Source organism: Rhizophagus irregularis, chromosome 18 (assembly GCF_026210795.1).
Source record: "Rhizophagus irregularis chromosome 18, complete sequence".
NCBI classification, from domain to species: domain Eukaryota; kingdom Fungi; phylum Glomeromycota; class Glomeromycetes; order Glomerales; family Glomeraceae; genus Rhizophagus; species Rhizophagus irregularis.
In genome coordinates this window covers 1,145,796-1,162,007 of record NC_089446.1, presented here as the reverse complement: position 1 = coordinate 1,162,007, position 16,212 = coordinate 1,145,796, and the positions used below count along the sequence as shown (strand labels likewise).

Below are 16,212 nucleotides of genomic sequence, written 5' to 3'. Positions count from 1 at the left end.
TTAATCTGTTTATTATCAATTTTGAGAATTAGACGGATTGCATTGCTTCTTTCTTAAATTTATCCCTGACACCGGCAAATCCCCAAATCTCTTTCTTAAAACAACACAGTGTTCATTACACAGAAATTTTTATATTTCGGTTATTATAATTTAACATTTGTCAATCAATCAATTACACAGAATTTCTTTTTGTTAGTTAATGGTACCATTTTGCAGCGCTTTTTTAATTTTCGTGTAACATATGATTTACATGTTAATTAAATATACGTAATACAAAATAAAATTTAATACATTACGATGATGAAATTCTCTACATATCTAAATCAAAAGTATTTTCATACTTTTCACCAGTTTTGGCCTGAGCAATAGCTTCAATTTCAACCTTTCCAAAAGTCAAAGTGAATTCGAAGGCCCTATTTTCCTTTGATGCATTGGGTATATCAACGCACCAACTATCAAGTAATTCAACACCTGGTTCATCACAATATGTTGCATTATCTTTTCTTGTAACATATATGTCTAATCCCAGTTTCTTTTGTACTGTATTAGGTGGGTAATAAGTTTTTACAATTTTCTCATTAACAGCCACTTGGTCACCACGTTTTGCTAATCTACTAAATTTAAGAACCCTTCCATCTGAACGTTTTCGTTTAATCGGATCTCCTTGTCCCCATTTTTTTGCAACGTCGGTTCCTTATAAATATTTAAAATTATTGTTAATATTAAAAGAGTATATACTCATCAATTTAGTTGTAAAGAATAAAATTTACCATATGTCCACTTTAATACACGAGTTTTTATAATTTCCTTTTCCAATCCAAATTGAACGGCTAAATTTGTGAAAAGAATCTTTAGTATAAGCAGTGTAAACACCATCAACTTTTGTTCGAAACTTTTATACTTTACCTCCTCTTACAACTGCGGTGACAGGTTGTATAGGAACGGATATATTTGGTACTTTATCCCCAAATTCTTTTTTAATTCTTGCCTGCAAATATTTTGATTCGCTGAAACCACCAACTAAGAACATAGCACAAATATCGTAACCATTTTCATGAGATTTATCAAGTTGTTTATGAATTAAAGATATAATCCTTTCTATGACAGGATTAAACATTAATTTAACGTCATCAAACGTTAATTCAACTATCCATTCCATTTCTTCCATTTCGTCATATTTTTCTCCTTTAACGCATTGTTTTAAAACAGGACACAATTCTATTTTTAACAAAATAAATTTAACACTATTATACCAATTTTTCGATAAAAATCTTTATACAAATAAAAAAAGATACGTTACTACTTAAATCGAATTCGTGAGTTTGGGCATGTGATTCTTGTCCGGTAAATTGAATTTTGACGCGTCTACAAAAATCCTGTACCATATATTGTAATTGGCTATAATGGTTTTTCCTGACTAATTTAAGAGCTGATTCTCCAACTTTTTCACCAATAAATTTAAGAAATTCGTCGTCTACAAAGCTTCCACCACAGAAATCCCCTTCACGTTCAGTAACTTCTTCCAGTTTATCACCTTCCAAAAGCTTACGTGTCGTTAAATCTACCGTGCCGCCACCGCAGTCGACGATCATAAACGATGCTATGAATAACAAACTATTTATTTAATGTGTAAATTTAAATTAAAACATATAAATATACTTTTTCTTACATCCAACGCCAATATGATATTCCTTTTTCTTCATACAGTAAACCGCTGCTGCTTCAGCTGATAATGTTCAAAGATGATTAAATTTAGTCACGTGATTATCATTTTCTTTGAGATTAAACTTACGTTCCGTCGTAAATTCTAGATTTTCACTGCCCTCATTTATAATTCCAGCATCGTAAGCGCATTTGCGCATAATCTTCATGGCTTGACTATCGAATTCGGCTGGAATCTTTATAAATTATAGTAAGTTTTAATAAAAAAGTTCTATTTAAAAAAAATCACAATAACAAATATGAACATATATATACCGTCATAACAATTAATACTTGTCTAAAAAAGTCAATTTTTTGCCATTTAGTTTTTATGGTTTCTTTTATGACAATACCCATTTCTCGAAGATAATCTGTTATGGCAGTCTTAAAATCGAATCCTTCCGGTAAATATGGTTTGTTTTCCATGTCACCTAAATGTAACTTGAATCTTTCTACGGGTTTTATATTGGAAGGTTTTTTCCTTCTGTTTGGTTTTTCTGCTAATGCAGGGTATCCCCATGATATTAATTTGAGTGATTCATCATATTTTAAAACAGTAAAAGTTTTAAAACGTGCATTGTAGTCTTGCCAATTACAATATGCCGTTATTTCATTCGGATTTGATCTATGAGCGTAAGCAAATCCCTATATCGATTAAAAAGTATGTAATTAATATAAAAAAGTCAGATATATGATAGTTTTCCTGTTCAACATTTCAACATTTCATATGAACGATATTAGTAACTTACAGAATACGTTGTTCCGAAGTCTTGTATAAAGTGAAGGGAAAAATTGTTATTAGACTATCGTTATTCACTATCGTTATTTAAATTTTTTCAAAAATTCTTTTAAAAAAACGAACCTATAGCAACAACTACGCGAATTTCTGACATTATGGACAAAAAAAAATTCAATGTTTATTTTCGTTAAATAAATTTGTAATAATAAGGGCAAAGGGATTTTATATCAAATATTTATAAAGAATATTTTGTTATAAATGAGAAAAACAGAAATTTAAAAATTTAAAGGAGAATTTTTTTTTTTAAAAAAAAAAAGGATTGATTTGATTGATTATTTGGTTTTGAATTTTAGAAAAACCAATCTGGGAAATCCTACATAAGATTATGTTAACAAAACTACGCGTAACCGATATATCACATATCACATATAAACTTAATACGTTGATAAAACAAGAAACTAATTAAAATAAGGGAATATTAAAGGTTTATCTGATATAATAATAATAATCTCGTGCATCTTATGCACCATTTCTAATTACTGTAATCAGCTGCCATCTGATTTTGATGTGCATTATGTTTATTTATATTTTGTTATTTACACCCTTTCAGGGTATGTCGGAGATAGTATCCCTATAATTATTTACCCTAAAATAGTTATACCCCTTTGATTTTATCAGATCGTATTTTTATAAACCTATATTTTTTTTTTTTAAAAAAAAAGGAAGAAAAAATGACGACAAATATAACATCAAATAATAATAATAATAGTTCTCTCACTTCTATAGATGTCGATGGTTCTTCGAATCAGCATTCAGATCATCAATTATCGGAAAGTAATGACAATAATTCCAATAATTCTATCTCGTCAACAAATCAACAAAATAATGTTCTGACTTCGAATGAATTTGATAACGTGGATACTGAAATTAAAAGTGATATACAAGAAACTACTGAAAAGAATAAACATCTTGAAGATGAAATCCTAAAACTTAAAACAGAATTAGAAAATTCTCAACAAAAGACAATTGAACAAAAGCAAACAATAATTAAACAGGGAGCTATGATTATAGAACTTCAAGACAGTAAAAAGAAGATCGAAGATGTTTATACGAAATTCAAACAACGATTGAGGGAAAAATCATCAGAAGTTCAATCATTGATACAAAGGAATAGCGAACTAGAAAATGAAGCTTCAAATTATCAATCAGCACTTGGAGTTGCAACAAATATCAACATTAGTGACGATGATATAAATCATAACGTTCAACTTCACGACGATGTCTTGTCATTACAAGACAAGATTGATGACTATGTAACAAATTTAGGAAAATTAAATGTGAATATTAAAATTGATGAAATTAAAAAACTTTTACCACGTTATGGATGTCAAATCAAGATCGATCCGTATAACGTGGATAAACAATTTATTAAAGCTATATTGCGACGTCACGTGCTAGAAACAATTTTTGAGTTTGCAAGAGATTTTTTTTCTAATAATGAGGGGGATAATTATCTCGAATCAGTTGTCGTAAAAAAAACAGATGAATTATATGGACTGATGGAAAAGTTCTCCTCTACTCGTGGTGGAACTGATGAAATAACAAAAGTTACACCTATAAAGTTACGTCAACTAATATATACCGCTCTTGGAATGAGAGGTCTCGGGGACATAAAAGAATCAGATAAATCAGATAACATATGTGTAAACAACTTTATTACTGAAAAATTCTCAGAAAATCTTAACAAGTCAATGGATCAATATCGCGTTATAACAAATCCCAAAAAGAAAGAGAGTGCCGATAGGTTGTCAAAAATTCTTATTCAGGAAGTTTTTAGAATTTTTTATTTTCGTTTAAAAATACAGGAACCAATAGCTCAATATCATTGGTTTAATTGTGGCGATAAAGTTAGTAAAACTTCCATGGATACAAATTGGGATGAAGATGAGATTGACGAGTTAGTCGTTGAATTATGTACTTTTCCACTTATTTATCAAGTCATTAATTCAAATCAAGAAGTTTTTACATCTGCAAAAGTTTTCACTCGTCGTGTTCCTCAACCGAGTCCGAGTCTTATACAAAATGTTGGGTCCTTGTTCAAAGGTATAACAGGCCTTTTAAGCAATAATTCAGATAATTCAGATCAAGCCGAGCAACCAAATAATGATTTTACCGTACAAAATACCGCCAATGCCACCGCATCAGACGATTCTGGTGAATATGAGACGGGTCAAGAAAATGACGAGGAAGATATAGGAACAAATACAACAAATACGGTTGAAACTCCCCAATAGAAAATGATTAGATTTATAAATTAAAAGACGTACTTATTCTTTATTCTATCTTATTTGTTACTTTTTAAAATTGAAATTATTCTAGCGAGTATTTCCATTGTTATATATAAACCCAAATTTTTTTTAAGATTATTTTCAGTGTCACTTTCTTTATTTTTTTTTCTCACGAGAACGATATTATAAAATAAGTTTTAACTTTTGAAATAAAAATGAGATCCTATTCTCTTTTTCTCTTTTTAATAAATTAATAAATTCTTATTCACTTTTTTTTGTTTGTTTGTCTAAAAAATACTACTTTTAGTCAATTTATACTGATGTTCTAACCCAACCCAAAGGTTCCCATCAAAATACGAGCAAAGAAACTTTCACGTCGTATATTTAATTTTGTATCTTGTGATAGTTAATTGCTAATTTCTCGTTTTATGATGATTCCTGATTCTGTTTCAGTTATTTATTCTTTTTTCATTCTCACATGAAGCTTTAAATAAATTAATCTGACATTACAAATTATTAATTACTATAGACTGTATAAATAAATCAAGAGAGTGAACGTTACATTGCCTTTGATGCAAAGCAGTCAACGATCACAAGATCATATGCACCATCACATGACATTTAATCTGTCAAAAGTAATTAATATATTATAATAAATTATAAATACAAAAAACACTTCTAGATTATAGCATACTAACCTCGAACTGAATAAAAATTCGACAACCATGCATGATCCTTTGTTTAAACAATCAAACCATATAACATGGTTTTAAATATGTTCAAATCAATATCATGTGTTCAAGAGACAAATGTTTTATCACCTGAATTAAAAAAGTTGTTGATTTGTAAATTTGTTTTAAATTTCACGATCCGTCCAAATACTATAAAGATTTTCAGATCAAAAGCAAGCTAGCAATTAGTTTAAAAAAAGGAGCAATTATGGTAATTATGGTGAAAATTGTGTGTCAGCAGGAAGCACATGATTATATGCTAACAAACTTTAAATAAAATAATCTTCTCACGAAGACGATGATAATTAAATTGTAACATTTTAAACATATATAATTAAAATACAAATAATGATACATTTATTATAACTTTAATTTAAAATCAAATAAAAAAAAAAGTTATATATCTAACGTTAAAGTAGCTTGGTAATTTTGTCCATTACGATTATTTTTAGCAGTAGCAGTTATTTCCATTCGTCCAAATGTTAATCCAAACTCTATAGGTCTATCAATTCCAAGCTGAACATCAGGAAGAGAAATTGAGAGACTTCCAAGTTTTTCCATCCCATCTTCATCACAGTATTTTGCATCATATTCGGTCGTATAATATATAACAAACTTGATAGAATCTTGATCTGGGAATGCTGGCAACTGCAATATAGTAAATTCTTGATTAACTTTTACTTTAGTTCCTCTTCGCGCCATACAACGAAATTTACGAATTCGTCCGTTAGAACGTTTTCTTTCGATTGGATCTCCTTCTTTCCATTTAGGACTTATTCTAATTCCATAAGTATATTTCAATACACGTTCATTTATTACAAATTTAGGAGGATCTTTATTGTCCGAACTAGGTTCTGAATTTTTCATACTCAATCCATATAAAGTTGCGCCGCGTGATATTGCTGCAATAGGAAGTGTAGGAGTTGAAATATTCTCAATTCGTTGCTGAAATTTTTCTTTAATTCTTTTTTGTAAATATTTTGATTGACTAAATCCTCCCACCAGAAACATTGCAGAACATTCATCTTTAGTATTATCAAGCTGGATTTGTATAAGCTTGATGATTCTGTTAACAACAGGATCAAACAATGATTTGATATCATTGTATTTAAATTCTATTACCCAATCTTTATCTTCCATCTTCTCTCTTACTTCATCTGTCACGCATTTCATTATAACAGGAACTACCTCTTCAATATCCATTTCATAACTCTTAAACTCGGACTCTTCTCCGGTGAACGGCATTTTAGCATCACGACAGAATTCCTGAACCATATATTGCATTTGTCCGTAGTGTTTGTCTCTTAATAAATCAATTGCGTCATCTCCGAGAATCTTACGTAGAACTTTAATAAATTCCCTATCAACAAATGTACTTCCACAATAATCTCCAGCTCGTTCAGTAACTTCACCCAGTTGTCCGTCCTTTAATACTTTTCGTGTAGTCAAATCTACTGTACCGCCTCCACAGTCGACTATCATGAAAGTAGTTCCAGGAATATTAAGACCGTATGTTTTCAAATTATTTTCCATACAATAAATTGCAGCAGCTTCGGCTATATATAAAATAAATAAATAGATAAATAAATAAATAGATAGATAGGTAGATAGATAGATAGATCGATAGATAGAATAAATAAATAAAATAAATAAAAATTTTGTTATAATACGATCATCTTTTTTTTACTTACGTTCTGTGGTAAATTGTAAATTTTTCGATTCCTTTTCTTTAATAAGTCCGGCTTTATATGCACATTCTCTCATGATTTCTTTATCCTTCTCTAAATATTCCGCAGGTACGGTTATAATAACAAATACATTCTCAAAGAAATCAATTCCATGCCAAGCAGACTTAATTTCAACCTTAATCGACTTTCCAATTTCTTTAAGATAATCAGTAATGGCCTTCTTAAAATCTACTGGTAGTTCTGGTCTGAGATTTTCTGCAAGTTTCCCTAGATGTAATTTAAATAATTCAGCAGGCCTATTTTTATTTTCTTTCTTTTTTTTTTGGCGTTTCGACAGTGCTGAAATTCCCCATGATTCAATCTTAACATAATTTTCGTCATATTGAAGTGCCGTATTTGTTTTTAATTGACCAATATCGCCAGGCCATTGATCGTTAGTGACAAGATTATTCTTTCCATCAGATATATGACAATATGTAAACCCCTATAAAAATTTAGGAGTTAATTCTGATAAATCTTCTATTTAAACATGAATGTAATAAAATTTAAAACATACCGAGTAAGTTGTTCCAAAATCTGAGAGAGAAAAAAGTCAATTATTATGTTAAATGTATAATATAATAAGTTCATTAAATACTCATAAAAGAAAAAAAATATATATATATTTTACCTAAACCGACCACAACACGGATATCAGAATAATCCGACGACATTTTTTTTTATTTTATTTTTTTTGGTTTGTCTAAAGAGAAAGAGTTATTTTGTTGCAATATGAATTTTTAGGTTATTTATAGGAACTGAATAAAGAAATATTGTTTTATATTTTTGAACAACGATGAACATCGAACTAACCTAAATAGCTATGTTAAGAAACAAAGAAATGATGAAATACTACAGATGATTCCTATAAATAGTTATGTTCGATATACCGTAAAGTTCCGAATATAAGCACCACTGAAATAAGCATCTCTTACCAGAATTTATAGCAATTTTGGCTGCCATTACGCAGTGCTTATTTTCGGGTTAACGATTCCTCCAACCGTAAATATTAAGTATCAAGTATCCAGCGTTCAATAGTACGTAACATAACCCGAATTAACTAGCATATAAACTTAAACAAGTAAAAATCCTCAATTTATTATATCGTGTCACTGAACTTTATTAAATTGTGTATATAATTTCTAATTCTTCGCCTGATTTATTGGATGTACTTTTATCTTAATAGTATTATGATTTCGTATTCCACCTTAGTTGGAAAGAATCGCGCCTTATTTAGTGTATTTATATTACATATTAAAAACAACAATGAGGATGAGTTCAATGATGAAATAGATGAATATTGAATTGGAATCAACTCTTATGAGCTGCTTAGACAATGATACACTCATAAGTCATAACATTCAACTTTATATGATCGTAACAAATTTAGTATAATCAAAAGTGGATGTAAAAATAAACCTTTAATAGAAATTAAGTTGAAGATATTGAAAAGAAGATATATCGTTGTGATATCTATCAAAAAACTATATTGATTATAACGAATATAAAAATTTAAAAATACTGAACAACATTATGTCAAGAATTATTATAAATGGAAATTCAGCAATTATAAAGTTACAACGATCACGAAATTATGTTAGAACAATTCAAAAAGAACTTGATATATATATATATATATATATATATATCAAAATATCGCATTGAAGGAAGTTGTATGAAATTTTATGACAAGAAACATTTGGTTTAATTAAAAAAAATGAGATTTATCATTACAAGGAAAAAATTGCAACATTGATCTATACAAATTTATGCATGTTTTACTAATATTACAAAGTAAAATTCGCAAACGTCGCAATCAATGAAATGTAATGAAAACAATTGGTTAATGTTCAATATTAGATAAATTTTCTGAAACTCGTAAAGCTTTTAAATAACTGAATATGCTATGAATAATTGTCTATAATTAATAATCCAGCGCGAATATAATTCGCGGATTTATTTATTACTAAATGATTGACCCGTTACAAAAGTAAATTATATACTCGTGTTAAAATTTTATGATGTCAAGAGCAAAGTTATGCTAGCAGCGTATCTAATAAATAGTTTTATAAATATGATGAAAAATACGAATCTGCAGCACATAATCGGAATCAAACATAAATTGAAAGGTTTAACTGTAAATTTAATTTTAACATTTTATAATAATAGTATAATTATAAGAAATAAAAAAAAAATATTATTTGACATGTCCCGAAAAATTTTATCTTTATTGATTATAAAATATAAGATAAAAAATTCTGCAAAGTTTATATATCTAATGCAAAAGTAGTTTGATAATTCTGTCCATTAAGTTTATTTTTAGCAGTAGCAGTCATTTCCATTCGCCCAAATATTAATCCAAACAATACATGTCTATCTTTGCCAAGATGAACATCAGGAAGAGAGATTATAAGATTTCCAAGTTTCTTCATCTCATCATCTTCATCACAATATTGTGCACTATATTTGGTCGTATAATATATGTGAAAAGTGATGGTATCTTGAGCCGCATGTTCTGGCGTTATATTTAAAGTAAATTCTTGATTGGCTTTTACTACGGTTCCCCTTCGCGCCAAACTACGGAATTTATAAATACGTCCATTAGGACGTTTTCTTTTGATTGGATCTCCTTCTTTCCATTCACGACAGACTCTAATTCCATAAGTGTACTTTAATTTACGTTCATTTATTACGAATTTAAGAGAATTCATTCTGTCTAAATTGGGTGCTGACTTTATCATACTCAATCCATATAAAGCTGCACCACGTGATATTACTGAAATGGGATGCACAGGGACTAAAATATTTTTTACTTGACGCTTAAATTTTTGTTTAATTATTTTTTGCAAATATTTCGATTGACTAAATCCTCCTACCAGAAACATTGCAGAACACGTTTCCCGATTATTATCGAGCTGCGTTTGTATCATAGTGATAATTCTTTCAACAATAGGATCAAACATTGATTTGATATCTTTGTATCTAAATTCTATTACCCAATCGGCTTCTTCCATCTTTTCTTCTACTTCCTCAGTTACGTATTGCATTACAACGGGAACTACATCTTCGATATCCATTTCATAATTACTAAATTCGGACTTAACTCCGGTGAATGGTAATTTAACATTAAGACAGAATTCTTGAATCATATATTGCATTTGTCCATAATGATTATCTCTTAATGAATTAATTGCACGATCTCCAAGAATTTTGCGTAACGCTTTGAGGAATTCCTCATCAATAAATGTACTTCCACAAAAGTCTCCAGCTCGTTCAGTAACTTCACTCAGTTGTTTGTCCTCCAATAATCTACGCGTAGTTAAATCTACTGTACCACCACCACAATCGACTATCATGAAAGTAGTTCCGGGAGTATCGAGATCATTTACTTTTAAATTATTTTCCATACAATAAATCGCGGCAGCTTCAGCTATAAAAATAAATAAATAAATAAAAAATAAATAAATAAATTAAAATATAAATAAATATATTCCTTTAAATTTTTTTCACTTACGTTCCGTAGTAAATTGTAAATTTTTCGAATACCTTTCTTTAATAAGTCCAGCATTATATACGCATTCTCTCATAATTGCTTTATCTTTTTCTGAATATTCTGCAGGAACGGTTATAACAATGAGTACATTCTTTAAGAAATCAATTCCGGACCAATGCATTGCAACCATCTCCTCAATTAATTCTCCAATTTTTTGAAGATAATCGGTAATAGCATTCTCATAATATACTGGCAGTCCCGGCTTGAGATTTTCTGACAAATTTCCCAGATGTAATTTAAACAGTTCAACAGGTTTTGATTCATTTTTAATTTTCTTTTTTTTATTTGGGCGTTTCGATAAAGCTGAATATCCCCATGATTCAACATTCATATAATTTTTGTCATATTGAAGTACTGTATTAGTTTTTAATTGACCAATCTCTCCTGGCCATTGATCATTAGTAACTAAATTACCATCAGATACGTGACAATATGTAAACCCCTAAAATTTTTATAATAAAAAGGAGGATTTTTTTTGTTTAATTTTGACAAATATGTTTGGTAAACTCGAATAAATTTCAGATTACCGAGTAAGTTGTTCCGAAATCTGTAAAAAGTTAATTATTTAATGTTAAATATAACAATTTACTCTTGAAAGAAATATCAATTTTACCTAAACCGACCACTACGCGGATATCCGAATAATCCGACATTTTTTTCTTTTTTTTTTGGTTAGTCTAGTTAATAGTAAAATTTACAAAAAAAAAGAATATGAAAATAATGGAGAAATAATTGATTTATCGTCTTTATATATTGAATAATATTCGAACTAACCTAAATTGCTTTATCAAGAAACGAAAATACACGTATAATTACTTTAAATAGCAATGAGAGTTTACGATCTTAGATAAAATAATCTCCTTATTTTACCGATAGATTATTTTCACATGAATTGCGTGAATTATTTGATTCTTTCTTTTTTTGTGGTCGGGTAATTTGAAAGGAAATGACATTGACAATAAAATTCTTGTTTAACCTTTGTCTTCAAATAATCAAATGTAACAAAGCCATAAATTATCTACTAATTGATGCTAAAAATAGAGATCTATACAAACAATCTACCTAGAAGAACCACCGGGTTATACATCAGCCTACCAAAAGTATTAAGATTGAACACTGCAATATAATCGAGTTAACTAGTACAGTGCCCGGAAAAAAGTCAGTAACCACGTAAAAAATTAGCAATTAGTTAGTGAAGTTTGCCACTAAGTGAACTTTTTTTCATAATAAATAAATCACCTTTCATAGATTAAGTAATATTGTGCGTCATAATGAAATATATTTATCCTAAAATTTTTAAGCTAATTAAATTCAAAATGAATTATATAGTGCAATTTTTATTTGAAAATTTTGTATTTTTATAATAAATTTTTAACTATAAATAACTGTTAAATTTTTTAGTCTTAATAGGTTGTGATTAATTAAGAAAATTTGTTGCCCATGTTAAAAAACATGGGTCCTTAAAATTTCAGGTTGACTGGATTTGTATTCGTTAAGTTCGCTTTGTTTAAATGCAAAATTTCGTGATGAATCATGTGATTGAAGATCATTTCTATTTATTTATAGCTTGTTTGTCGATCATTTATTAAGTAAATTTATGTCTCAATTTTCCCCGTACATTTCAAACTTCTTATTAAAGAATGTCAGCAAAATTTAAAAAAAATTTATAGATTTTAAGTGCAAGTTTTATAAAATAACAAAGATAATCAGTACCTAATTACATTATCGATTGTAAAATTTGTAATTAAATCAAGCAAACCTTAGTAAGTATGAATCCGATTAATCTTAAATTTTAAAGCACCATGTTTTTTAACATAACCAACAAGTTTGGTTATTCGATTAGAATACTTCAAGACCAAAAAATTTAATGATTAATTATACCCAAAAATTTTGTTAAAAACACTGAAATATATGGACAAAAATTGTAATAAATAACTCAATATAGATCAAATTAATACGAAATTTTCAGGATATATATAATTCATTATAATACACAGCTTTACTTATTTCATAAAGAGTAATTTTATTAGTATAAAAAAAAGTTTACTTAATAGTAAACTTTGTTAATTTATTGCTAATTTTTTAATTGGTTACTGACTTTTTTCTGGGCACTGTATATAAACTGAATAAAGAAAAAATTGGCCCCCAATCAACTGCTAAATTTTTTAAGATCAAATATGATGTAAAATTTCTTAATTATAGTTTCAAGATATTTTGGGTAACTAATTTATTACTGTTCATTGTTTGTTTTATTGACTACTAATTCATGTTTTTTTCTTTAAATAGTATTGATTTAATTCAAAAAAAGATCCGATACTAGGAGTCTAAAACAAATGAACGGGAAATTAGATATAAGACAACAATGAGTAAGATGAGTTTGTTAAAATTAAGGAATTACAAGTCTTCATAAAAATTCAAGTTGGAGAAAATGAAGCAATTAAAAAAAAATTTGTTATATTGATTTTAATGAACACAAAAGAATATTGAAGAATTAAATTATAACAATTATAAAATGACTATTAAAGGAAGAGACATAAAATTCAATGAAGAATTATAAAATTATCTGTTTTCATCTACGTATTCAAGAAATGATTTGATTTTAATTCTTTCAACATCCTAGGTTCAATAATCCAAATATAATGATAGAAGGCAGGTAACTTAATGTGGATTTATGTATGTTAAGGTATATTATACAAGCAGTTCATTTGAAAAAGGGTATGTTAAGTATGTAATGTCAAGAGACTAGGAATCTTCTACTATTCAACAGACAGAACATGATTATAATGAATGAAACCGACTTTCTCATGAGGATAGATAAATAAAATGCTAATATACATTGATGATTTTAAATTCTCAAAAAAGTGTGTTCCATACAATACTCGTTTGTTTAAAATACAAAAGTATACGAAAAATTATATGTCTAATTTTAAAGAAGTTTGATAATTCTGTCCGTTAAGTTTATTTTTAGCTGTGGCAGTTATTTCCATTCGTCCAAATGTCAATCCAAACAATACAAGCCTATTTTTTCCAAGATGAATATCGGGAAGAGAGATAATAAGACTTCCAAGTTCCTCCATCTCATCTTCATCACAATATTGTGCACTATATTTGGTCGTATAATATATGTGAAAAGTGATGGTATCTTGAGCCGCATGTTCTGGCGTTATATTTAAAGTAAATTCTTGATTAACTTTTACTGAAGTTCCTCTTTGAGCCATACCACGAAATTTATAAGTACGTCCATTAGGACGTTTTCTTTTTATTAAATCTTCTTTTTTCCATTCACAACATACTCTAATTCCATAAGTATATTTTAATTTACGTTCATTTATTACGAATTTAAGAGAATTCATTCTATCTAAATTTGGTGCTGAATTTACCATACTCAATCCATATAAAGCTGCACCGCGAGATATTGCTGCAATGGGATGTAGGGGGACTAAAATATTTTTCACTTGACGCTGAAATTTTTGTTTAATTATTTTTTGTAAATATTTCGATTGACTAAATCCTCCTACCAAAAACATTGCAGAACATGTTTCTCGACTATTACCGAGTTGCGTTTGTATCATAGTGATAATTCTTTCAACAATAGGATCAAACATTGATTTAATATAATCGTATCCAAATTCTATTAACCAATCGGCTTCTTCCAACTTTTCTTCTACTTCCTCGGTTACGTATTGCATTACAACGGGAACTACATCTTCAATATCTATTTCATAACTACTAAATTCGGACCTATCTCCAGTGAATAGTAATTTAGCATTAAGACAGAATTCCTGAATCATATATTGCATTTGTCCATAATGATTATCTCTTAATGAATTAATTGCACGATCTCCAAGAATTTTACGTAAGGCATTGAGAAATTCCCTATCAATAAATGTACTTCCACAAAAGTCTCCAGCTCGTTCAGTAACTTCACTCAGTTGTTTGTTCTCCAATAATTTACGCGTAGTTAAATCTACTGTACCACCGCCGCAATCGACTATCATAAAAGTGGTTCCAGGAGTATCAAGATTATTTACTTTTAAATTATTTCCCATACAATAAATTGCGGCAGCTTCGGCTGTAAAGAAAATATAAATAATTGAATGAAATATTTCGTGATGACTCATTCAAAACTCTTTACTTACGTTCTGTAGTAAATTGTAAATTTTTCGACTCTCTTTCTTTAATAAGTCCAGCTTTATGTACGCACTCTCTCATGATTCCTTTATCCTTCTCTGAATATTCTGCAGGTACGGTTATAACAATAAGTACCCTCTCTAAGAAATCAATTCCGTCCCAATGAGTTGTAACCATTTCTTTAATTAACTTTCCGATTTCTCGAAGATAATCAGTAATAGCTTTCTTATAATCTACTGGCAGTTCCGGCTTGAGATTGTCAGACAGATTTCCTAGATGTAATTTAAACAATTCAACAGGCCTTGATCTATTTTTAGTTTTCTTTTTTTTATTTGGACGTTTCGATAAAGCTGGATATCCCCATGATTCAACATTCATATAATGTTCGTTATATTGAAGTACCGTATTTGTTTTTAATTGACCCATTTCTCCTGGCCATTGATCATTAGTTACAAAATTACCATCATCAGATACGTGACAATATGTAAACCCCTAAAATTTTTATATATAAAAGAGAATTGATTTTTTTTTATTTAATTTAATAAACATGTTTAGTAAACTCCGAGTATAATAAATTTCAGATTACCGAGTAAGTTGTTCCGAAATCTGAGAAAGTCAATTATTTAATATTAAATATAATAATTTACTCTTGAAAGAAAATATCAATTTTTTACCTAAACCGACCACTACGCGGATATCTGAGTAATCCGACATTTTTTTTGGTTTAGTTAAATACTAGTAAAATTTACAAAAAAAAAGGGAAACATTTAATTTAAGGCTATTTATAGAAAAATAAATGAGAAATATTCGATTTTATCACGTATTTGATCTTGTACGACATCCCTTAATTGACCTATTATGCGTATGAAGTGGTAAAAACAGGAATGATCTTACCACACCACCTCGGAAAGGTGTAATGTTTTAACAGTAACACGAGGAGGGTCAAAGAAGGTAATATTTGCAACGGGCAACGTTAGGTGAACGCTCGGACTAAACCCAAATTGCTTTATCAAGAAAGATGATTACTTTAAATAGTAACGAGTGTTAGAATCCTAAATGTTTTACATTTATGCGACATTTGTATGTATTACAGTATAAATTCGATAAGATTACGTGTAAAGGCCAATAAAAAAGATAATCTATTTTAAATTTTCAAAAATGAAATAAGACTACCACCTCCTGATACTAATAATCTAAATCTAGAAAACCAACTGGGTTATACAGTTATACATCGGCCTACCAAAGTATTAAGATTAAACTCATTAAACACATAATCGAATTAACTAGAGAATAAACCGAGTAAAAAAAGCCAGACTCATAATAAATCAACTGCTAAATTTAC

The 16,212-nt window shown here is 28.8% G+C and overlaps 5 protein-coding genes across 5 annotated transcripts; 1 reads left to right on the top strand and 4 right to left on the bottom strand.

Annotated features, from left to right (window-relative positions):
* Positions 1–310: 310 nt before the first annotated feature.
* On the bottom strand, positions 311–2,594 carry OCT59_009887 (uncharacterized protein; the record flags this gene model as incomplete). Its single annotated transcript, XM_066132658.1, has 9 exons — positions 311–693; positions 771–830; positions 907–1,218; positions 1,301–1,600; positions 1,670–1,726; positions 1,793–1,898; positions 1,978–2,346; positions 2,451–2,470; positions 2,564–2,594. 9 exons carry the CDS (start codon positions 2,592–2,594, stop codon positions 311–313), a joined length of 1,638 nt encoding a protein of 545 aa, XP_066000280.1.
* A 577-nt stretch (positions 2,595–3,171) lies between these two features.
* OCT59_009886 (uncharacterized protein) lies at positions 3,172–4,734 on the top strand (the record flags this gene model as incomplete). The annotated part of the gene is made up of 1 exon (XM_025322156.2): positions 3,172–4,734. One exon carries the CDS (start codon positions 3,172–3,174, stop codon positions 4,732–4,734), a length of 1,563 nt encoding a protein of 520 aa, XP_025166996.1.
* A 1,056-nt stretch (positions 4,735–5,790) lies between these two features.
* OCT59_009885 (uncharacterized protein) lies at positions 5,791–7,905 on the bottom strand. Its single transcript, XM_025328359.2, has 4 exons — positions 7,818–7,905; positions 7,704–7,723; positions 7,151–7,631; positions 5,791–7,015 (listed from the first exon to the last, which is right to left on the bottom strand). Exons 1-4 carry the CDS (start codon positions 7,858–7,860, stop codon positions 5,856–5,858), a joined length of 1,704 nt encoding a protein of 567 aa, XP_025166995.1. The 5' UTR covers positions 7,861–7,905; the 3' UTR covers positions 5,791–5,855.
* Positions 7,906–9,453: 1,548 nt separating this feature from the next.
* Positions 9,454–11,392, bottom strand: OCT59_009884 (uncharacterized protein; the record flags this gene model as incomplete). The annotated part of the gene is made up of 4 exons (XM_025328358.1): positions 9,454–10,616; positions 10,701–11,181; positions 11,267–11,286; positions 11,353–11,392. The coding sequence occupies 4 exons, from the start codon at positions 11,390–11,392 to the stop codon at positions 9,454–9,456; spliced, it is 1,704 nt and encodes a 567-aa protein (XP_025166994.1).
* A 2,259-nt stretch (positions 11,393–13,651) lies between these two features.
* Positions 13,652–15,584, bottom strand: OCT59_009883 (uncharacterized protein; the record flags this gene model as incomplete). The annotated part of the gene is made up of 4 exons (XM_025328357.1): positions 13,652–14,811; positions 14,879–15,362; positions 15,457–15,476; positions 15,545–15,584. The coding sequence occupies 4 exons, from the start codon at positions 15,582–15,584 to the stop codon at positions 13,652–13,654; spliced, it is 1,704 nt and encodes a 567-aa protein (XP_025166993.1).
* Positions 15,585–16,212: the final 628 nt, after the last annotated feature.